We start from the raw sequence: 26,094 nt of genomic DNA, 5'->3' as shown, positions 1-26,094 counted from the left end.
GAGAACCTAAATCATAACCTTAACTTGCGACTGGCAAGGCAACGAATAAACCCAAAGTGTTTATCCAATTAAAAGTTGAATTTTTAAGCACCTAAAGAGTTCAATGTTTGATTTTGTTTACACAGTTTTACTTGCATTCTTTAATTTTTCTTTAGTTGATTTAGTTAATTTTTATCCACGAGCTTATTGAACGTTTTGTCCTTTTGGATTCAAGTTTCTCCAAAGTTACGTATAGTCGTTCAGTGTCACCATCAGAGTATAATCGGCTTGAGGGAAACGGTACGCCACTCGAACTCGCCATTTATACAAAAAATAACCAATACCTAAATATTGGACGCTCAGGATATTAGGTTCTTGGTCAATTAATGCTAATAAATACCATGCATTTCTCGGGGGATTGTTTTTAGAATGGTTTTCCTTTCTGTGTACTTTGGTTCAATATCAGACACGGTATCGAACGATATGTAAAAGATTGTAAGAATAAATTGATAAGTTTTGTTGATACGTACGATGTTTATTTGATATGGTTACTTAAATATGATACATTTGAAATTAAATTGATATTGTTTTCAATTTCTAATTAATTTTTGACGCTTGCATAGAATGATTCATAATTTTGTTGACATTGATATGATTGTAGAGGACAGCAAAACTTCACAGGAGGTTTAAAAAATTCAACAACTTATTTAATTTCCACTCTGACGTTTTATTCGTTGGATTTAGCGTAAATCAAATACGTAAAATAGTTGTTATTTGATAACTTTAATATACGTTTTTTACACCTAATAATTTTTTTTTTGAATATCAAACTCAAACATACATTGTGATAATTGAATTACGTAAATCGCCCTTTTTTCAAGCGATGTCATACATTTTTTGGATAAACAACCTTTAAAGTTGATATAATTTGATTTTTTAAGCATTATTCAAATGATATTAAATATCCAACTACACTTTCTTATCACATCCGAATATATTTATATAATATATATCTGGATATAAAACATAATTCTTAGATATATCATAATACAACATAGTATTATTTATAGTTACAATAGGCATGCATTCATGAAACACAACGTTCATGATATTAAATATCATTGATCATACCTATTCGTATAATAAAGGCCTTAATTATCGTGTTTGTTTAGAAAATGTTTCATATTACATCATGCAATATAATAATCTTTAATAATGAACTCATGTTTTTACACTGCAATTTTGATATGTAGCACTACGATAAACAGGACGTATGAAGACGTTCTCCATCTCACTGCCACGTGTGTTCCACCTGAAAGACAAGACTTCAATTAGATCCACAGTGACAACTGGAGGCACTTACAGAACCCTGCAAACCCCGCTTATTGGATTGAATGACAATGGGAGTATTTAATACTAGATGATCAATCGTGAAGTTAATAAAGAAAACAAAGTACAGTACACTTATTCAACACCAAAACAACATGTTTTAACCGGTTTATCAACCTTATTAGATTCAGTAAGTTAAATGGTGCCACGGTACCCAATATAAGCACCATCATCATGAACGGCATGGCGATTCGACCGTTGAAAAGTCGTGGCCGCCACCAGGAAAATTTTCCACTATTCAGTATCACCTGTTTTCCCCTCCATTTTTTTATGCACAGGGATGGAGTGTTTACCTCAACGTCTTCCAGTTACCTACGTCTTCCAGTCACCCACGTTTAGATCTACCAACACTTCTATGTCCTGTAAGATTATTAAAAAGGAGACTCGAAATACCCAATCTGCAATATGGTAACATAATTATTGCCAAAGAAAGCCAGTTAATATTCATACACCCTTTACTGCAGATAAAGCTGCGGGAATGACATTATTTCAATCTCTTTCTAGAAACTGTCTTGCAGTGGCGCTGTAGAATCTCTGAAGATGCTGGAATTGTCTGTAGGCGTTATTATGGCGTACCCTCAACTTCTTCCAGAGCTTTTGAGAATAAATTTGTATGAATTCGTTCATAATTTGTATAATTATAAGACAGCGCAGTACGTCTTGAAGAGCATTCTCTAGACTTCTTCGCTACATCGGCAGAACCGCACTTGATAACAATCCAACGTTACATTAATGACTCTTCTATTTCGTTCCATATCTACGATATCGTTAGATTTTTCCTTCAGGTTCAGATATTTTTTCTTAATAAACAACAAGAAGGTTTTTCCCATCTAATCTATAAGTTAAAAAAATAATCCCTAAAATCGATTACAATATTTTCTAATTTAAAAATTTCTCAAATAATGATAATATGCTTATAAAGCGAGTATAACATTGATCAATGGACTTAAGAACGGTATGAACGAATAATTGATTTTTAATCATTAGTAATGAGAAGTTAAACAGTCCGGCATCACCATATCGCTGAATCCAGGTGTAAAGATTTCTGATATTACATTTATTACTGTAATATTAATATCATATATGAAAAGAACCGATCCCTTCAATTGACCAAGTGAGTATGGGCCTGTTCGGTTTCAGATTATGCAAATTACCTAACACATATTTCATGGCGGTCAAAATTATTATACCATCTGCGTACATTACAATACATTATCTTAAAATATAGAAACGTGATGCAAATTAATACGAGCAATGCTTTGCAAACTAATTACACGATATACGTGGACAGATGTGGGGTAAGAGAAAAATGATGAGCTTTTCAAACACATAAATAAATACATATTTACTATGAAAGTCGTTATATGACATGACTCGTTTAAGGGTTGTATTATTTTCGGTACTCCAATTATTAAAACATAACCTATTACCACCCGATGAACTGATCAATCACTAAGGTACTAAAATGCAGAATATATAGTTTATAATATGTTTTTAAAACCTTCCGTCTTTGTCGATTATATTCTTAATTAATACAAACTGAAAGTGGAACCTCACAACTGAATATTCATGACATTATATATATATATTTTTTTATATTTTTAAATTATTTTAATATAGATCATAGTTACATTAATACATACATATTTTGCAAAATATAATATTTAGGTTCATAATTGGTCATGTATACCTTATCAGTACCTATGATCGCTCTTTTCGTGTAGCTGGCCCACTCATTTGGAATAAACTTCCCCCAGCCCTTACCAATATACAAAATTTGGCTGAATTTAAACGGGTTTTAAAAACAAAATTGTTCAAAAAATCATATTTAATAATTTAAAATCATTTATATTCTCATGAATCTAAGCTTCTTTTTTAATATACTATAAAAAGCCAGGTTTTGAAGTTTTCCGGTAATTGTTTGGTTTCGGTTTCCTCCTTATTGTACTTTTATGTTTAATGCACACCTATTATATAATATTTTAATGTTTTCCTGTTTCATATAATATTTTAATTTTAAAGTTTTTTTCGTGCACTGTCACTGTCTTTTATTGTTGTCCTCTACTAAAATAGCACTGTTATTGTTAAATTTTATTCTCTGCTTTTGTGTAAACCGTTTATTCTTTATTTCATATTATGTAATTAATTTTTTTTTAAAGGAACACAATACGAAATTTTATTTTAAGTTTATTATAGTTAAGCGCACTTGAAGTGAAACAACACAAAACTGCGCTATATAAATGTTATGTTATTATTATTATTATTATTATTATCAGAAAATAGAAGCTCTTGTGCCTGGTTGATATTTTTTTTTTCTTTTTTATGCTTCCGATTTTGTTGTCCGGGTTAAATCTTCCCCATAGGAAAAACTAAACCCTTCCACTCACTTTTCCACAAATGATCAGCTAGTCAATCAACACTATGTAAGTGCATTATATAAGTAAAATAAATACAAAACAATACAAGAACAACAACACGTCAACTCACCAGATATCAAATGGGAAAAAAAATTCACCGTCTCCAGATATTTTCATATCAGAGGGTTCGGCTCGGTAGAACTTCTAACAGGGCCTATAAATCCTACTGATCCCTCAACATAAATATTTAAAAAAATATTATTATTATTTTAATCACTATCATTACTATTTAAAACAGAATATAATTTATTTATAATTACTTTATAGTATTGATGCCATTAAATTTCAATAATATGTAAATGAAATCTTCAGCACGGGAGATCCCAGTGAGGATATCATTATATCAATATATTACAATAAATGATAATCAAACAGTTATCATTATAATTAATTATTTGTTTCTATTATTTCTCAACCTAATTAATTTTATGTAGGTATGATATATGTACTGAACGGGAAAATACGAAAATTATGTTATACATAAATAAATATTCTCACGTATATAATGGGCTAGTTGTAATAAATAATATCCTTTTGGGCGAAAAATTTGCACTTTATTAAAAAAAGGTTTTAAAAACCGAAAAATATAAGAAATAAAACTAGAATTTTCAACTACAACTCGACGCAACAAATTGATTTTAAAATAAATATGATTTCTTCGTTTAACAGTACTCGTACATCCCAAAATTGAGAATTTTAGTTTTGACTGATATTTATCGCATTTCTTGTAAAATATTTAGCAAGAGTTGCCCGGTGACCCGAGAGTTTATCGCTACTCCACTGACTATAAAGAAAGCCACCCTATCCCCACGGGACCCGCCTGCGACACCCGGTTACCGCAAATGAATAACGAGCAAGCAGACTTTGGCTGTAGCCGGTTATTACAATAATGGGTGAGACAATAATGCTGTGCCGTACGATGTCATGTCGTACCTGAGGTATCGTTTTGCCGCAGCATGTGATCCGCGTTGGGGGGCGCCGCCCTCGGGGGCACCAGCACAGCCGGGGGCGCGGGCGCGGGCGGCCCTGGGAGGGCGGGGGCGGTGGCCAAGTCCCGCCCGGGCGGCACTAACAAGCGGGAAGAGTTCCGCCTACCTGCAATCATCAAATCATTAACCCGACTCGAATGAACATAGTTACTCTGACACTTGGCTGGGCCACCCCCGTCCACATTTTATTATTATTTCCGGTAACCCGGTCGTTTATTAACATAAATGGTTATTTACGAATCATGTGCGCTACCCGACTCACTAGATTATTTCTGTTCTGATTAGATTCACACTTCAAATGTTTTATTCGTCTTATAATATGTCATAACAGATATTGTTCAATAAAAATCTGTGGGACGATCTTAAGGAGGTGCAAACTTTCCGCTTGCCTAATTAATTAATTTAATTTTTAAATAATTCATTTTTTTTAAAGAAAGACAAAAATTTTAGGATTACGAATAACTTGACAATATTTGAAAATCTCCGTACACCTCTACAGTTTGCGGAAAATGTTGCTTATGTTTCGATAGAGGACATATGCCCCGTTCAGAAAGTGCAATTTTAGTTGAACGACTTTTATTGAATGAAAAAAATTGAACAAGATATCATTCAGACGTTTCAATTTAACTCGAAATGATATTGTTAATCAAGATGCCGTGAAGTGAAATTATCGCTGCGTGCGTCCCTGTAATTTCGGACATTTTACGGAGCGAACTTTAGAATATGAAAAAGCACAAAAAACGTCGTATGTGGAATAGAAAATGGATTATAAGGAAAAACGAATTGGTTGCTGCTATGTTAGAAATTACGTTAAGAATCCTTGCAACGGGGAATTCTTTTTCAAGTATGGCTTATAGGGACAGATCCGATATCATTGTTTATAAAATAAGTGTTCGTTGCAATAGTTAATGCCCTAAATTTTTTATGAAGGTAAAACAAAATTAATTTTTTTAAACATTCAGAGACGTGTCATTTAATAATAATATATATTAAGTTACAAGAATATTTCAAAAAGAACTTTTGTACTGCAGTGTCATGGGCATTCTTATTTTTGTAAACTTCTTGCTTCAGACAGGGATGGCTTTGGTATAGATCCATAAATCTGAACATCATGTCATCCGACCACTTTTTTTTTTTTTTTTTTTTACTGAATACCTCACGAGAGTCCCAACTGCTCCCGTCTGGAGCCAGTGAGACTATGGCATCCCCAATTGGGGGATGTTGTGAGGCTGAAGGTAAGTAGGAAAGGGAAAGAGGAAGGTGGGGAAGTACCTGGCTATTCAGATCTAGTCACTAAACACGGCTAAAGCCATTTGGAGCAACGTTTCAATTCTGAATGGTGGTCTTACACCAGGGCGATACTGGTAGTATCTTCCACTCTGGAACGTGCCGCAAATATACTATATATTATTTTAATTAATTAATTGTGAAATAACACAAATTAATCAAATAAAATTTATTTGCGCACGCCGGGTTCGAACCCGCGACCTTCTGAATGGCAGTCCAATGCGTTACCACTGGACTATGCCGGCCGTCAAAAACGTTAAAACATTCTTTCATTTAAGTAGATGCCATGCTGGTAGGTAGTAGGTACGCATAAATAAACCACTCACTAGGAACGTCTTAGAACATCAGGGAACTAAAAATTGCAAGCGACTTGAAACATAAATTCACACGTTTCGATTCGGCAGGAAAATCGAACGATGACTCATAACACAGGTCTGCAACGTTTTTTTTTCTTTGAAATAATAGGTAATTCTCATGTATTTTTGGTTGCTGAATTCGGGAAAATTATCAAAAAAATTCCATCACGTAAGGTTTTTCCGCAAAACGCAAAATACTGTGGAATTGCCTATCTTAAGTCGCAAAACGGGGTTTATTGCCGAAATATATATTTTTTATTATTTACAACTTATTATAAGATAATATTAAGTTTTATAGACTGAAACAAAACATTTAGTAACTCATGACGATAATATTAGTCAGCTTTGAATCATATATATTGGGAGAGAGCCTCGAAACCACAGCGATGACTGCTCCTTTTGTTCGTGCAATGTGCAAGGGTATAGTACCAAAAATAAAATACAAATTTGCTACCCAAACATGGATTCAGCATTCCGCCCAGTCCCTCACGGACCTGGCATTCCTACACCACAAGAACCCCAAAGCCTGGACGATTTGCCATCATCAGAAAGTGAATCAGAAGAAAGTTCTAGTGACGAGTTTCAAGTAGGCGACTCCAGTGGACCTCGACAATTTTCGCAAGCTGAATTAAATGACCTGATCCGAGATTTAAAATCTTGGTGCAGTTAGTGAAGAGCAAGGTGAGAGGTTTCACCAAGATATCAAGGAAATGGAGAGAAGGTATCAAGGTCGATGGGATACAAATATGATGGGCGACTACTGCTGGATGCTGCATAGGGAAAATATAACGTCCCACAAACGAAAAAGCACAAAACGAAGCTTCCAAACTAAAAAAAGCATATTTTATAAAGATTTATAATTGCATATGATGTAAATAAAATATATTATGACTTAAAATTAATTAAATTTGTATAAATTTATGATTTTTTTCTTTTGAACATTCCCTACAGAAGTAGTGTAAGGCGGGTTTTGCCTATATTTTAATTTCCACTTTGCGGAAAATCCTTACGATGGGTCAAAATGGATGGCATTCTCGAATTCAGCATTCCGAAATACATATAATTCAACCATTACCATTTAAAAAAAAATTTAAAAATGTAAATTTGCAGACCTGTGTAATTGAACAACAAAAGTAGACAGACTTTCAACTTTCGTCGCTCAACTTAAAACTTGATCAGCTCTGTTGAAAGGCTGATCACACTTGTCGATTGTGTTTCGAATGTAATTTAACATAGACTTGATCAACTAAAATTGCCCTGTGTGAACGGGGTATTAGCCAGCCGAGGAATTGAACACACTACGCCTGGGTGGATCCCAAACGCGATGTCAACTCAGCCAACGACCAGTGAACTTATTACTATCATCAGAGATGTGCTTTATTTCAAATAAATCCATTTCAAATGGAAATGCAAAATGCAAAATGAGTATTTTCTATTTTGCATTTTAAATGCTTTTCTAAAAACCATTTTGCATTTTGCATTTTAAATGCTTTTCTCAGTGCATTTTCCATTTTAAATGCTTTTTGCAACATTCTTCCTACTATCTCTACTCATCTTTTTTTCATAAGCCCCAAATATCAGTCGGTCCTCAACCTCGCTATGTGAGATAATTTCCATTTGTCAAGTTGCTCCCTGGTAGGAGCCCTGGCAATTGAGTGAAACCATTACACAAAATACTGATTCAAATACTGAATATGGGGCCATGACGCTGTTATATTAAATGTTAGATATAGTTTCTACGTTTTTACGTTGGCAACATTAGTCCCGCGCAAATTATTTGTGGTTTCATAATGTGTAGTCGTGGTGTTTTTGGATTTACCATCATGTAATATGTTTGTTCTACATTGATGTCCATTATTAAATGACAAAATTGTTTAAAAATTCTATAATTATTTTAATTGTTTGACCTGAGAAACCATTTTGCATTTTCAATGCATTTTGAAAATAGGTATTTTGCATTTTAAATGCTGTTCTAAAACCATTTTGCATTTTGCATTTTCAAATGGAAAAGTTTTGACCCATTTCCATTTTGCATTTCTAATGGTTTTGGGTACCCATTTTGCACATCTCTGATTATCATTGATATTATTATAATTAATCCGTCTCCATGGAACATAGTTACTTTCCTAACTTGTCTGTGCCACCCTGTCCAGACCCACAATTCAAATAATTTTCCTTTATTCTTCTTCTTATTTGTCTTTTAAGTGTGAAGTGAAAAGTTATCTTTAGTGATCCTCAAAAACTGTAAGTATTCCGTCTATCTGCGAATAAAATCATAAACACAACTCCAAGGGATATTCTAACTCTTGGAAAAAGAGGTCAGGAGTATCTGACCGGCAATCAGAAGGCTGTGGGTTCAATTCACGTCGGCGGCATGTATTTTTTCTTGGAAGATTTTTTCAATTTATATATGGGTTTCAGGCTAATTATTATTGCTTAAAAATATATCTTATCCTTTGTGCTATGCATGAAAAACGTGTCTTTTAAAAATTATTTTATCATTGAAAATCTTTTTTTTTCCATATTTCACAACATAATTTACCTGCACACTTGTAATGTATTGTACCATAGTATAGTACATATTTATTTACACTAGGTCATTTGTACGCTACTTTTATTTACTGAATATCTAGAGAGAGAACAGAAATATATTTTAAGGTGTCAATTAATTAATCGGATCATAATTATCTGTAACGCTCGACTAAACCACCTTTGGCTACGATACAACCATATATTATATCCCATACCCAATTAATAATTTTGATTTTTTAATAATAATGTCGTTGCATTTACAAATAATTTGCTAAGCCGGTTTTAGTTTTATAAAACGTTTATCAATGTACTAACTTAAAAAAAGGGATTCAAAATTTAGCATTAGTTGTAAAAATTTATTAATTACCATTTTACTTAGTTCTTATAACATCTATTGAGAGCTTCTTATTTCACACTTGGTTGCCTAAAAATAGCATTTTTGGCATTTAATCATTTTTTTAATTCAATTAGGGAGGCGGGTATGGGTAGCCCCCCAGGGAATCATTCATTGGATAATCAACACCTCTGTCATAGGTCACTGCAAGTGATTTGCTACGTTTGCTGACTTAGCAGGGGTGCCCGGGTTTATGGATTGAGGCATGTCTGCGAATTCGTCTGCCAACCTACTGTGCGGGTCGGATTTAGAGAGACCGATTGAGGGAGATATTTTTACCTCTCCAGCAGGAGTCTATCAACCCATAACTCTACAGTTGGAGGAATGAATTTAAGCGTCCTTGGACAGACTGGCCCCAAGACTCCTACCCACCCTAACACCTTTTTCCTTTCTTCCCTTAAAAAGCCCTCCATACAGTATCCCCAAATATGACATAGGCCCCGAGGGAAATTATTTTCCTCAGACCTCCTGCGTGGAGTTAACGTAAAATAAATGTGCAGATTCTTTTGATTCTAAACATTTTATTTTATAGGTTCTTCAACAGGATGTGTAGAGGGGTTACTAAGTAGGATCAGACTTAGTAACCCCTGGTTTAACTTAGTAACAGTTTGAATCAGGTCTGGTTCCCACCCAGTCGCGGTGAGTTCAATTCCTTGGCTGACTAAGTCCTCCATGACGATACAGCCAACATTTCCACTCAGCGCGACGGTATTAAGAGGTTAAACTATCATATCTTTTCAATCAATATTAATTTAACCTAGTTTTACTTATATATGTATATTAAATTTTGTATGTACTTGCGATTTTACGATCAAATGCCACAGTTAATAGTTATTTAAATTAATATATATTTCCAGTATTTGCTTACGTTCGTATACCTATTATGATATGCAACTATTGTTTTTGGTATATTTATACCACAATAAACAAAACAATAAAAAAATTTAATGGAAATCCTGATGATGAGTTCTGAAAACGTGCAAAGATTAAGTCATGTAATTTTTAATTTGTAAATTATTTAAAAAAATCTACAAAACTTTTGTGTAACAATTTGTCAATTTTTGAATTTCCAAATATGCCTTCCATCGAAAAAAAATATTTACAAAAGAAAAGTTTTTTATTTAATTATTCTTTTTCTTGATTAAGTGCCTATAATTTAACATAAAAAATAATAATTAGGCACCTACCTAAAAAAACACCAGTAGCCCGTAGGCTAATTAAAAAGCAAATAAAATAATTACTTCTGTAGGTATCTGAGAACCATAAGTTCGACCACGAATATGACAGCCTGAAAAAACAATTCACATCTATGGAGGAGGAGAAATTCCGTAATCTTAAATATTAGATGTTTTCATTACCCATGTTATTCATGATTAATCTACATTTAAACTACCCTTGAGCAGTTCCCTCTAACGATTGGGGAATATTGGGGAGAGTTCTGCTTTCCTGCAATAATCGAATAATTAACTCATCTCAAAGGACCGCTACTCCTTCGCTTGATCGAACTGCCCCATCGACATTTAGCATTACGATATACTTCGTACGTAGGTTCATTCCATAAAATAATATTATATTGATATATTAAAATAATTAACTTATTTTAGTTTTTGATCGAGACCGGTTTCAGCTTATTAAAGCCATATTCGGACTGGTAAAATTATTCGTTTAACTGTGGTTTATGTACATAAAATTGAATGGAGATTAACATAAATGATATTATTGTAATTTTATAGATTTCACCATGTTCGTTGCTATGTGGTGATTTTTAATTGAATTTCCAATTATTTGATTATTCAATTTTAATTTAAATTCATTTTTATTTCCAATTGTTTCATCACATAGCAACGAAGATGGGAAAATCCATATAATTACAATAAAATCATTGTACACCTTTCACGTTCATTCCCACTCCTTTTTTCCAAATGATATATATACCAACCATAGTTTAAGGAATAATTGTAGCAGTCTGAAGATGGTAAAATAATAAATCAAAACCGTTTAGGTTAAAAAAATAAAATAAGTAGAAAAAAGTTTCAATAGATTATTACGTTGGAATTTCACCACGAATCGTCAGAATCAAAAATAGAAATATTAATATTATATTAACATGAATGCAAAATGTCGTGGTAGTTTAAGGGCTGTATTTTCGGACGCCTACCTGTTAAGGCGATGCCATACGTAGTAATACAAAATCATGTGTTTTTGGTTTGAAAATTTGGTCGCCTAGAAATGTTTCAGATGCTTTAATTAAATACTGCGAGTAGAATACACCTTGGCCATTGAAATAATCGAGAATTTTTTATTTAAGTCTTTTTATAAGCCCAGAAAAAAACAAATAAAGTTCAAAACCTCCTACTTACGAACCCATTTTCGGTTAAGATTTTATTTTATAATGTGGCAAATTAAGTTATTTATAAAATGATCGGAAAAAAATTAAATATATATGCCTGAACATCAACAAAATAAAATAAAAGGCACTTTTTGGCCAGGTTTTTTTCTTGCATAAATCAAAACAGGCGGATGGTGTTAAGCGGGAATTTAAACCTTATCGCCATCTACGTAAGGGTTGTTATTGATAGCGACTCAATTTAAAATATTAAACGACGTAGTGCATTGCCTTAAGTATAAGTTTTAAAAGATGTATAGTGCTTTTTTCAGCAGGGAGGATAACGTCCGTTACGTGGTGGAGGATAATAGGATAATCTAGTCACCTCAATTTAAAATCCACTCGACACCACTGAAAATATTTAGCATAAACTTCTAAGATGTAATTAATTATTAACTTCTTATACCTACAGAAACAATAAATTAAAACCACTTGATGAAATAATTAATTATTAAAACTTTCAGATAAAAGAGTTGCTTAGGATTTAACTTTATTTTTAATTTTATAATTTCATTATAGGTAGCCCTGATATACTTATCTTAATTACCTATCGTATACCAACTCAAAATACTCGATCAAAAATTATTTTTAGCTGCAAAAACAATGTCAGGAATGTCAGGAATGAGTCATTTCGATACTCGCTTGCATAAAGTAGGCAATAATTTCTCAGAAATAGTAGATGTGTTCTACTGCACGAAATACAAGACGTTGTTACAAGATGCAAAAATAACCACTCGCTTAAAAACTTGGCAATCGCTTGTCATAATAAATCGAATATATAACCTAAGCATATGGGCTAATCTAAATTTAGGTGGATTCATTGGCTTTAAGCTGCAGTTAGCCATTCAGATGTTTCAATACTAATATTTCAAGGAATGATATAATGGTATACAGATTAAATAAATGGATAAAATTTTTAAGAAATCGTTGAAAGACGTGTCGTTGCTTGAGATGGCTGCAATTATTTTCATTTGTCAAATATAAATAATGGGGTACATTCTTTCATATTCCCTACTTTACTTTTCTCTCTTTGACTCGTCTTTTTTATTTAATTTACCACACTTTTGCCCAATTGGATGGTTTCAAAATCTTGTGGGCGTTAACGTAATAATAATGTAACCACCTGAAAATGCAGTAGTCATGTGACTCCTTTTGGGAAAACCTGAAGGCCACGTTTTTAATGTGTAAAATAATTGAGAGGTCATAAAAACGTTGAAAAGAGATAGTAAAAGGTAGAGATAAAAAAATAATTTATACTATTTTAAAGTGTTATTAACATAAAAAAATATCCAATTAGTTTTCCCATAAGCCAATTATTTGATTACAAAAGTAATGTTTCTAAAAAAGACCCAGAATCGATTAAAATGCAAAGCTGATTACGTAATCACTTCAATTATGATTTCAATTTATGCATTTTCGTACTTTTTCCATCTGACAATACCAAAAATATCAAAATGATTTAAATATCAAATTTAATATTCAGCCTACTGGGTTTTGCCAATCTCAAAATGTAAAATATACTGAATAGCATGAGAGGAGTAAGGTTAAAACGCAATCGTAGCATAAGTAACTGTGTATCGAACATGAAAAATGATTTTATTGCATTTAATATACACCCTAATTTTTTTGCATCCTTTGAAAAAAATATTCCGAAAATGTTGACCTGCCGCATATATATATTTGAATTAATAAAAAAAAACAATGTGAAAAGCATTGTACAAATAAAGCACTTAATTTGCTTTCATTGTAAAGATAGGAGACATGGAGGATAGAAACAACTACAAGGTTTAACAAATTAATGGAACTCAAAACCTTTAGTGGTAATGGGATAACAAAAGATTGAAAGCACGTTACGTCCATATATTGAGTCGAATTCAATTCTGCATCCTGGCGACTAATCCTTTGAGCGAGTTAGTGATTATTTTTCACAGGATCAAGTTTAAATACGATTTTAATTTATTTGTTTAAACTATTTACACATCAATTTAGCACAATTCGACCAGGGGTTCTCAAAAAATTTGAATTGGCACTGTAGAAATGGTACACATTTTTTTTTCCACAACCGAGAGCCCGAGAGCTGGCTGTAAACAGCAGTCAACGCTTAGCATTGATTTCATTTTATAAGTGGGTAGGTAGAAGAAATATAAATTTTTGAAATATCAAATATTAATTTAATTCAAACATTTAAGGCCATTTATTCCACAGAACTTGAAGAATTTATCAAATTTCCATGTTAATGTTCAATGAAAAAAAAAACCTTCTGTGAAATTTCGATTCTGAGTTCTGTTATTATTAGAGTTAACTGGCCCATAGTGGATGTAGGTGAATCGTTATTATTATTTTCTGTTAATTAATATCATAATGGAAGCATTGATCATTAAGATTTAATGTAGTTAAAGATGTATTAGTTAGATTTAAATAACATTAGTTAATAAGAAATAAATAAAAAAACTTGGTAAACTCCATTTTTTAAGCATAATGCAGACCAGGTTTCGCTACAACAGTAGCTTCTTCACGGCAGTATAACACTATTCTATATAAATAATTTACCTACTATTGATCCGGATTTCACCGCCCACAAGCTCTTGACGGTAGGAGAAAACTTACAAACAACTCGCAAAGGTCACAAATTCATAAAACATAATAAAACCACCCACAGCGAGTTCTGTTTGTATTGCACAGGTATTATGTACCCTTTTAATGGTGCCAAAAAGCCGTTAAATTGACCACTTTATTACAACTTCATATGAAGATAATCTAACTTTCTCAACTCAACTATGGCAATGCGGTTCATTTATGTACAAAATGTTGGACATGTATTACCGTGAGAAACTAAATTTACAGGGATAAACGCATGGCCACAAGGTTTGTTCTTTCTTTTGCTTCACTTTTCTTTAATGTTGTATCTTCAAAACAACTTTCAAATAATTTTTATTGTTTAGAAAACTCTCAGATTATAATTTTTTCTGCTTCCCGTTCTGAACGGATTTAAAAAATCTTCTAGGAATGACCAAAATAAGATTTTTCATATTATATTGAAATGAGTTGCTCTTTGATATACAAGTAGCCCTCTCAAACGCCACCTTCAAGGCAAGAGGCACTTTCTGTTCCCATCAGCTTAGTACTCCACTTCTTCCCCGCGTTAACCCTTTCATTTCCTTTCCAACATCCTTCTTTCACCATTTGCAAACACTTATATTTAATATTTTTACATTCATATTAAGCAGATATTATTTATTTGACTCTTCTAATAAAATTAGATAGGCATGAATAAATGGCTAACAGATAATTAACTAACCTTTTCACAAATTATAAAATGCATTATAGAATTTATAATATTCACGTTGAAAGTGTCTCTGGTAGGGAAATGGCGTTTTGAAATTTACATAGCTTTTTTCAGAATATTTTCGATATGTGTGTAACTATTTTCAGCTCTTAAAATAATTATTTCAGATATAACTGAAGACTAGGCAACATCTTCCTTATTAACAAATAATTATAAGCAATAATTAGTAGCCTGAAATATCAATACAAATTGAAATTATTTGTTTATTAATTATTTGCTATCCATTATGCTACGCGTAAAATCTCGTCTTACAAAAATTAGTTTACCATTAAAAAAATAATAATAATATTTGCCATTTCAAAAATATTTCACCAACAAATGAAGATATAATATGTCTCGACGCCATCTAGTGAGAAATTTAGCACTAACAAAGCCTTTCCTACAAAAATAAAGTTGGTTGTTTACAGGTGGAAAAAATATAATACGCAGTAATTGTTGATTGAGGTACTAGTACATATTGAATTATTTGGCGTGTTGGAAATAAGCCGACATAGCTCACTGCTTTCAGAGCACCTGACCGGACATCAGAAGGCAGAGGTTCGATTCCCGTTAGCGGCATTTATTTTTACTCGGGAGATATTTTCAATTTGTATTGACATTTCAGGCGATCGATTATTTGTTATCCTTTATGCTATGCATAAAACCTTGTCTTATAAAAATTAGTTTATCATTAAAAACAAATAATCATAATCTTCTTTGTTACTTGTTTTGAAATTTGTTAAATAAGAGATGAGATGTCGAAGGAAGGGTGTCGATTTTTTCAAAGAGATGAACACATCATTTGGATCTATGATTAGATTTAATGTTATTGATTAGTCCGACCTAGTAACTCGATAGAAAGCTAACGCCGAAGAAATCATGTTATTTAATCTCCTTGTAACAAAAGGATCTCCTAGCGCGATATATCTCCATGGTTGGAGTTTCTAATAAATGAAACTTACAAGACGGCCGGCATTAGGATTTATCGGGGGAAATAAAGCCTGTTTAAATTACATGCAATTCCTTCTCGACCTCCCCCCCCCCCCGTACGTTATTCTCCTTCTATTGCAAGCGACTTCATGGTAACTCCTAACTTATCCCGAGACAGGCAAGACGGTTACAAATGAATTGTTATTTGAATGAGCTCATACAAGATTCTAATAAAAAGGACATAGGCATGATCGAAATTGCTTAGTGAGTAACAATACATTAGTTTTAATCTCTGTAAGAGTTTGAAGGTTTATATAAAGCTTTCACCTTTTTGTGAATCATTCCAGAAAAGGAGAACTTGCGATGGTCGATAGCCTGGATGGTAGGAGGCTTGACTAGCAGACGGAAGGGCCAAGGTTGATAACCAACTAGTTACCAACTTCCCTTTTCAATACAAGTTATGCTGTACAGGTTTTATAAATATAAGCATTTTTTTAAGATTAAACTTATTATTTTGTATATGGTTGGGAAAGTTGTTTAGTTTGCTGAAGCCAGATAAGCGGACAGTTAAAAAAGTTTATTAATTCAGTGGAAAAACGGAAAAATCGAGGGATTATAACTGAAGTTAGTAAAGTGACCATTCATATGCAAAGTGAATTCAAACGTAGATGCAGTTCATGACTCTTGACGCTTTCAAACCACTAGTTTTTTCATAGGTCCGGACTTATGATTTGTTTTCTTGTTTTTGGAAGATTTTAAATATAAAATTATTCCTAATTTAATTTTTAATTATAAGTTTTTCCGCCAGACGCATTGCATGTAGCAGTTTTGTTTTCATCAATTTAATAAATATTGCATTTCATTTTACTATCAATGATGTTCCGTTTATCTGTTTGCAATAATTGTGGCGCACCTACGTAAAATACAAAATTCAACATATTTTTTTCAGTTTCCAATATTTTCTAGTATTTGAAATGCGCTGTATACATAATTTTTTTTTATTTTCTGTATTAAAATACTGTTTTAGAAACAAGAAAAATATTTTTCTCATGTGTGCATTTAAAATGAATATTACTATTTAAAAATAATGACATTTTAATATCAAACGTGGAAAATGTTGTCAAAAACGCTAACCATATTTTTACCTGTTTTTTACTCCAATCATAGAAAAATTGAGAGAAATCGATATTTCGAAAACACATTAATTTTGTTTGGGAAATTCGTCAGAAAATTGTAACTTTTTTTTTCTCGTTTATATTATAAAAAAAAATTAAGTTGTTTTTGATTGTTACGATGGCGGCGCAAAATATGAATTATTAATTTTCGCTATTTTTAGGATTTTATTAATGGTATCCACTGTAAATATTTGAGGCGAACTAGAAGAATTGTTATTATTCTTTCTAACGTCAAAAAAATTACGTATTTGCGCATGATAGAAAAATATGAAAATACTTGTGGACGAGCGGTCATATATGACCCTAAAACGCAGGAGGGGTTAAGCCCCACGCCAAAAATTTAAGAAAACGCTACACTCTAAGTTTTTTTTATTTATCAGCGTAAACAGATCTTCAAAAACTATTCATTTAATATTATCACTTAATTCATGGTGACAATGGGCGACATAACCTTTCGAAGTTTGGCCTCCTACTTAGGTGAGCGACCTCAATGATCTGTGTCACGCACTGCCACTATCGAAGCCTTCTCTCGTATGACCTTTATGGTTATGGTTGAGTAGGTATGTTATAATTTGACGCATTATAACTTTGTTCCATTATTTACTTTGAACCGAATGTGATTCAACCAAAAACTCCTAGATCACAAGGCCGGGACACTGAATCAAATCAGCCTCCTAACTTGTATGAGAACCAAAAAAGATTTTTTTTTTAAATTTTTTTAAATAAAATAAAACATTTTAAGATGTTTTAATAAATTAGAATAAATTGAAAAAAAAATAAAACAAACATTTTTTTTTAAATCCCATTTAAAGTTGGGAGGCTGCTTTGAATGAGTGTCCCGGCCTTGTGATCTGGGAGGTTTTGATTCACCCCGCTACAGACATCTTCGGACCATCTTCTTTTTAAATACTTTTAAATTTCTTTCAACAGGGGATTTTGAAAAAATTGATTATTTATGTAGGTAACTAGTTTTTTTATTTATTTTTATCATGATTCTATTACTATGTTTCCATACTTTTTAGAGTTCAGCAAAATTGAGGAAAATAATGTTACAAAATAATTTGTGATTGACACAATAATTTTGAGTTTTGTTTTCAAAGGCTGGTGATATTATAACAAAAAAAAATACAGTGTGTGGCAAGCCTACGCACGACGGAAGTGAAAGTTTTAGTATTTTTCTCTCTCTCTTTTCATTTCATTCTCTCTTTTTTTCTGTCTATTGACATATTTATAAGTAGCATGTGATAAAAAAAATTAAAAGTTATAAAAATATGGGATTCGAACCCGGGTCCTGCATAACGAGAGTCAAACGCTCTGCCTCTAGACCGCGAGGAGAGGTATCTCACACGGCGAGAACCGCGTATACATCGTTTTCAAACACGGCAAATGAATAATATCACATAACGTCTCGTAAAATCTTTATATAGGGTCGAATCGAAGATATATCGGCAGTGTGAAGTCATATCTGTCGTTTTTCAAAATATTTCCGTATATTTGTCCGTTTTGGAAAAGATTTATCGTGTTTTAACAGTCTCATACCCCGTATGGAGTCTGAATTTGAAAAACATTTCTAAATTTTGAAAAACTCACTTACGGCTCTGTTTTTTACTAAAAAAACTTGTCACGCACGTCTGCGAGGGTAATTAGTCGCGTTATCGGCCTTGATTAGTAATTTTAATGATTCAAAATAAAAATAATTAATCAAAATACCGAGCGACTCTACCGGCTCAATTTGTAAGCTATATTTCGACCAAAATATCATATAGTCAAAATATCTAAAAGTCGCAGCACGAGAGCATTTTATCACTTTTCCTCGTATTAAAAAAATCACAAAAAAAAAAAAACAAAAATTAGTTAAAGCGGGGATCGAACCTCAGTTCTTCACGACAAGAGTCGGGCGCTCTGCCTCTAGACCGCGAAGCTGAGTTTGGAGAGTGACCTAAACTAGGTATATAATATTAGCTAGGCTCCTATAGCGAAATGATCACGGTTTTTCGTGACGGTCATGAGTCGGTTTTACTCCGGTCCTCGAAAATGCATAACGCGCGTAAAGAAGTTTCACTTCAATTAAATTGGGTATATATTATCTTTATCGTGTACGTACTATTTACGTCAAATAACTCATTTTCAACTTATGACGTACGATCTGAATTCAAAATTGTGTCATTTAGAAAATTAAAATCAATGACAAGGATAATAAGGATGATTTAGAACAGTTAGATAGATGATTTATGTTCTATTCGCTTTCTTGTGAATATTTTGCATACATTATATTTTTATGTTTTCTTTTTCCTACGTTTTACATAATAAATTTGTTTTCTTATGATTGCTTGGAATAAACTGAATATTTTTATTTCATGTTATTTGATTAATATTATGAAAGGAGCACTTTAGGGTAAATTTATTTAAAAATATGATTTTTTATTTAATAAATATAAATAATTTTGAGTTCACCACCATTTAATCAAAATAATCGATAGGATTCGAAAAAATTTGTTTCTTCGTCAGGATAGGAGGTAGTGAAGATTAATACATTTAAGAGTAGACAAAGAAGTATAGACAAAAAGTACCACTAGACAAAATATTACAATGAAGGGGTGAGTAATTATAAAAACAATCATAAAATAAAATAGGTGATTTTTACATTTATGTAAAATTAGCACAACAGAATCAAGGAGTAACTAAGGTGTCTAATATTATATTATAACAGTTATTATTATTGAAATTTTTATCCTAGTAAAGCGCGCTTGAAATGAAATAACACAAAACTGCACTATTTTTAAAATATATACTTATATATTTTTTTATATTAACCCCACACAGGAAGATCTAAAGAAAATAATTTCCCTCATTGCCTATGTACTCTTTTGGGATGCGGTGTGGAGGAGTTTTAAGGAGGGGAAGGATAGGAAGTTCTGGGAATGTAAAATGATTGATGGTTGAGTAGGAATCTAGGGATCAGTGTGTCCAGGAGTGACGGATATATGAACATATTCCTCCAATTGCAGCCCAAGACGATGGGTCGAGAGACCAGTTAGAGAGGTCAAAGGGTCTCCCAAAGCAACCTCTCACTATCAGGCCCGCCATGCTGCTAGTGAGCAGGCGAATCCTGAATACATCTCACCCGATTAACCCCTTCTAAATCACCTCTAAAACGTAGCGAACCAATTGAGGTGACCTATGGCAGCTGTGTTGGTCATCCAATAAATGGTTCCCGGGGCGGCGGTACCAAAATCGCCTCCCAAATACACAAATATAATATTGTTATTTTTATGGGAATTATATTAAAAAATAAACGAAATAAAGTTAGTAAAACGATTTGGAAAGCTGAATGAATGAAGTTGAATAAATGAAGCTGAATGAATGAAGCTGAATGACGTTGAATGAATGAATGAATGAATGAATGAAGCTGAAATAATGAAGTGAATCCAAATGGGTAACAAAGTGAAAGAAAATGGTAAGCCGTTCTGTTCTTGATAAGGTTTCCACGGGTTCTTTCATCACCAGGCAAATGCGGAAAACATCCATTAAACTCCACAGCGGGATCATTTAACGATTTCCGCATATTATACTACTTTCTCACAATATACTTATGTAGATATTAAGCATCATTATTATAAAACCAAATATCTGTTTGTATGTCCCATTAAAAGCACTTGAGCGGTGAGTTCTGGCATATTGTGAAGTTTGCAGAGTTTTTCTGCCTTTTTTTCAACTTCGGAGCTTTGAAGCATCCATTTAATTTTCATAAAAACAAATACATGTATGTATGTCCCATTAAAAGTACTTGAGCTTCAAAGCATCCCATCAGTTTTCTTAAATAACAAGTCATATTTTTCAACTGTTAAAAATAAATGAGTTTTTGTAAAAGTTTCGGAAACTATTCGAAAAAATCTCATACATAAAATAAATTAATGTAGGTAACATATACTGAGCTAGCTAAATACTTGGACGACAAATATCAAAATTTTCTATGGTGGTATTCTATTCGCTGTAACAATCATAAAATATGTATCTAATTATAATCCTTCGATTCCAAACCAAATGACCAAAAAGGTTATTCCAGAGAAAAAGGAAATGCGATTGAAGCACAAAGTCTTCTAATAACAGGCATAGAGATTGGGTACAATCATTAATTTAAATCCTAAGCCACGTGAGTTTTCAAACAAATATAACATTTATAATGTATGTTTACGAAAGGGTTGAAACGTCACAAAGTTTTATGAAAGTTTTAGGATTTTGCAGCCTAGTATTCATGACGTACGCTTGACTCAAAATTAATACAATGTTTGACACATTCAGGCAATCGAGTTTAACCTCTTTCAGTGTTGAATCTGAACATACTTATGAGTTAAATATATATTACAATGAAGATATGTATATATTTAAATTTGCATTTATATTTGATATTATTTGCCGTTGTTTATTGTTATTACGTTTAATTGGTAGAATTATATTTATTTTAATTTTTAAGATTTATTTATATTAGTATGTAATTCTGCGAGTATATTAGTTATTATTACGTCGTCCTGGAGCTTAATTGTCCAAACGACCATTTAGCCATTGTTCAATCTCCGTTTGAAAAGTAAAAATAAAATACTTAAAACGATAATTAATCACTTTACTAAGACTTATTAAACTAATGTAACCTTTACCTTTACGAAAATAGCTTCATCTTAATCGCTTATAATAATGTTTCATTGAAATAAAGTAGCCTTCTCTCCTGTAAAATTTGCTAATTGGTCGTATGAACAAATAAGCACTAGGGCGACCATTAGTTTATATTATTGAGACAGCAGTTTTGGCGTTCAAGGTGGTTGGTTATGACGACTTATTTATATGATTTTATTTACCCTATATTTATTAATAGACATGATGTATTAATAAATGTAATAATTGATGTGATATTAAGTATTTCTAAGTAAACCGGTTAAAACCATTTTTTTATTTCATAGACGTTTTAGCATATGTATTAATGTGTGAATATTAAGTTCTAAATAAATAAGTGTAAAAAAGTTGCTATAAAGTTTTGTTTACCATAAAATCGCTGTATTCATGCATTACTAACACCATAAAAAATGCATTTTTTTTAACATAATTACAGAATAACGTAAATTTTTATATGCCAACAATAATAAAGATTGATGCATAATGATCATTCAGAAGGGTGTGTTATAAACATTGTGGAATATAAATAAATGGGAATGGACTACAAACATCGGTTAATTGTCCGCTGTGAGATACTATTAGCTTTAGTCAGTTACAATCGCTCGCCGGACACATTTCTCCGGCGATAACTTCAAAATGCCGACATGCATGCTGAGATATTGTACAAGTCGTACTGGAAAAGATAGGGAAATTAATTCTATAACTTTTCATCAGTATATGGGTTTTATCATAATCAGTAGTCGAATGTTCGCCGGTAAACCAATTGTTCCGCGCGGCCACCTGTCACTAGCGACTCCGTTCGTTGAGTTCGGAAAAATTCGTAAAGATTCCGGCAACATCGACAGCCACCGCACCCACTTTCCTACCTCCCGCACGGAAACTATATTTATAATTAAACCGACTTTGTAAGGAATGTAGACTATACTCGAATATATTGTATTTATAATTTCGATACAACAATCACAATAAAAATTCCTATTAAAGTTCCTACAAAATTAATTTTGCCTAAAAAATACATATCTCAATAAAGAAATGGTTGAATTTTTAAATTAATTGATCATTTTCGTTTTTTAAAATGTGAATTAAAATTATAATTATAAGATTTCTCTTATTGATTAGTATAAAACTTTAATTCTGTCGGTAGCGAGGTCAGAGCGATGTCACCTACGTAAGTGCTACATTAGTTTGTTGGTTCGGCATAACAGCTCAAAGAAAACCCCGAAATATGTATACTGTATACTGCGCACGTCACAGTTAGTAAACGGGACATTTAAATGAACATTTAACATATCAGTAGTGTAAGGAAAGGCTTGTCACTTGATCGGTAAACTATGGTTGTCACACTCGGCCTGTCTAACCTTCGTCATACCACACAATGCGAGCGGGCGTGTTACTGTTACTAAAGCTTGTGGAAATTGAATCTACGCGGCTTTGACCCGCCTCTCAAATATTACGGAGGTACTCTGCGACAGAATGTGACAAGGATACTTCCAGTTTAAATGAGTGATAAAATTTTACCCTCGCCCCTCTTGTTGTGAAGTACTGTAGTGCATTACATCAAAAACTTTATGAATTACATCCCACAGCCACGTTCAAAGACCACTTAAATCTAAACTTTTAATTTAACGTACCATCCTTTTGAAAAGAGGCTGATTAATACCAATATTAATGTAATATTGCTTGGGTACCCTAATCGACTAATGCGATATCTTATTTAGAGGTCGCAAGATTTTGAGGTGTATTATAATATTATCAATATCCCTTCTCTTTGGAAGAAGAGATCCGAATATAGATATTATGGAGACGATAGACGATGCACAGTAATCTTAAGCTCTACCAGCGATGGTTTATTTGGGATATCCATTTCGATATGATCTTATGCTGAGGGATCAATACATTTAACCATTTCATTTTATAAAGCAATTTATTCGAATTCTGTATAAAATAAAATTTTAAAAGTATTTAGAATTCATACAAAAAAAGAACATCACTGAAATAATTCTGCTTATAAAATTTAAAAAAAAAATAAAAAAATCGGTCTAAAAATGATAACAATAATTGCTTTCGATGCCCTTTTCCACCAATCGAAATAGTCGTCGTTCGTGTTCGTGTAAGTCGAAGCTTATTGCTTCATTTCGTAAACGAAAATGTTAATCAAAAGACTATTTTAACAAAAAAAGTACCCATTGGCGGAATTTCATTTATGGATTCTATTTTGATAATATCAATTTTGCTAGTTTAATAACTATTTGGCTGGAAAGGGTAACTTAATGTGAAAAAGGGTTTTGTAATTCGTAGTAAGTAGTAATTATTGTTATTAATAGTTTTATGACCTTACTTGTGAAATTTGGATCGTATTTTCCTCTGAAAGAATTAAAATAATAACAAGTAAGGACTACAAACCTTCTTTGTTGCCGTTGCTCTTCATCTCGGTGGCTTTTGGGGACGACGATGGCATCGGAATTTCTGTAAAAATAAATATTTCTTTCAAAAACAGACAAAAAGTGTTATAATTCTATATTTTTCGTAAAATAATAAATAAATCTGGCACTCAATATATCCGATAAACAAAAACTCACCATATAATCTTATTGATCCCTCGGTTTCTCCGAGAGAATTTTTGGAAATGCATCTGTAGTTTCCAAAATCACCTGGCTGGAGATGTCTTACAGTCAACTTCATGTGAGCTCTGTAAGAAAATATTTTATAGTTTTCGAGTTCATACAGTATGCACTAAGTAATTAAGCAATTGCCTTCATATTCTTGAACGAATATTTTAGAAATTAGAATTGTATCTTGATTTACAAGTTTTTAGGTTTGTCACGATCAGAATAATTTATCTGAATCAAACGCTAAAGCATGTACCTAAACACCACACAACAGTCCCAATTGGTCCTAACTGCCTGAAGCCAGTGAAAATATGGTATTCCCAATTGGGATAAATGCGTTGCAAGGCTGAAGGTAGTGGGGAGGGGAAATAGATTGGAAAGAGAAAGGTAAGGAAGTACTTGGTTATCTAGATCCAGTCACCAAACAACGCTGAAGCCATTTCAATGTGATATATTCTGGAATGGAAGATACTATAATGAAATATACTTTATATTATTTTAAATGACAAACTGTGAAAAAACATCTGATTATTAATGTTTAATTAATTAACCGAAAAAAATAATTGCGCACGCTGGGATTTTGAACCCGTGACCTCTGGGTTGTGAGGTGATTAGTCAAGTGCCTCAACCCTTGACAACTGACGAGACAATTTATTATTATTATTAAAATCTTGTTACAAAACAAATTATTTGTGGGAGGTGAGATAATTCAAATTTTATCATTCAGAATACAGTACTAACATAAAGAAGAGGGGTATTCGATTAAAAGCAAAGATAACAGAAGCAGAAATAAATAATTAGACAAAAGAACAATACACAATTCAAGTGACGTTTTTTTATAATTATTAATGGTGGAACGTGTTGGACTATTGTTTCTCACTCTTGCAACCTTTCTAGTGACTTCCGTTAAAACAAACAGTAGTAAATTTTATAAGACGCAAAGCGCTTGAAACTCACAATCACTTCCGATGATTCTTGATACCACACATATTTACTAAAAAATGCCTCACAAAAAAAATTTTCGTGCCCTGTCTTTGGTCGACCAAAACAGTTTAAATACAATAAATAACCGATGTATTATTCTTGAATAACAGAAAAGTGTTTCAATTAGAGAAGTTTGTGAAATATAAGCAAAATTTGCAGAAAAAAGTATAGTTAAAAGCTTTTATGGTATCCTAAGCGAACAAGAAAAAAAGGAAAAGAGAGAAAAAAAGGAAACAAAACGTGGTAAGATAAATTTATTACGTATTTTCACTTTCAAAAGAACTCAAAATATGTGATTAAAGGAAAATGATGCCACAAACTGATTAAACTTTTTTTTATAACAATACATTATTTTTTTTTTATATATAAAAAGCTAGCTTGGTTTTGGACCACTTGAAATTTAGCTCATTCAGTTTCTTCGCGGCAAAGTCCCAGATGCAGCGGAGATAGGATAGGTTTGAATGTACCATGGCACAGCATTGTACATGTAAGTAAAGAAATAAAGAGTCAACCCCGAACCCTACCACCAGTTATGGGAGGTAATTTTCTCCTTTAGCTGATTTATGTGGAAATCCCACGAGAGCTGGAAATCTACAATCAGGACCAAATATGTCGTGCTTTTTTCGTTTTTCAGACAGTTGTCCATTACTTTATAGTTGTCTTCATTAAAAAAT

The 26,094-nt window shown here is 32.4% G+C and overlaps 1 protein-coding gene across 3 annotated transcripts in view; it reads right to left on the bottom strand.

The window, feature by feature from the left end:
- Nucleotides 1-272: 272 nt before the first annotated feature.
- LOC149426362 (lachesin-like) overlaps nucleotides 273-26,094 on the bottom strand; it is a 184,497-nt gene continuing 158,675 nt past the window's right edge. For all 3 annotated transcript variants that reach the window (XM_089650856.1, XM_089650869.1, XM_089650862.1), the window contains exons 8-11: nucleotides 24,407-24,516; nucleotides 24,231-24,293; nucleotides 4,719-4,880; nucleotides 273-1,291 (exon numbers count right to left, since the gene is read on the bottom strand). In XM_089650856.1, the coding sequence (XP_089506982.1) occupies nucleotides 1,209-1,291; nucleotides 4,719-4,880; nucleotides 24,231-24,293; nucleotides 24,407-24,516 (418 nt within the window). In that variant the 3' untranslated portion in view covers nucleotides 273-1,208. The remainder of the gene's footprint in view (nucleotides 1,292-4,718; nucleotides 4,881-24,230; nucleotides 24,294-24,406; nucleotides 24,517-26,094) is intronic.

This window comes from Hesperophylax consimilis, chromosome 1 (assembly GCF_061612785.1).
Source record: "Hesperophylax consimilis isolate HC1 chromosome 1, BYU_Hcon_1.0, whole genome shotgun sequence".
Taxonomy (NCBI): Eukaryota; Metazoa; Arthropoda; class Insecta; order Trichoptera; family Limnephilidae; genus Hesperophylax; species Hesperophylax consimilis.
This window is presented reverse-complemented; position numbering and strand designations above follow the sequence as displayed.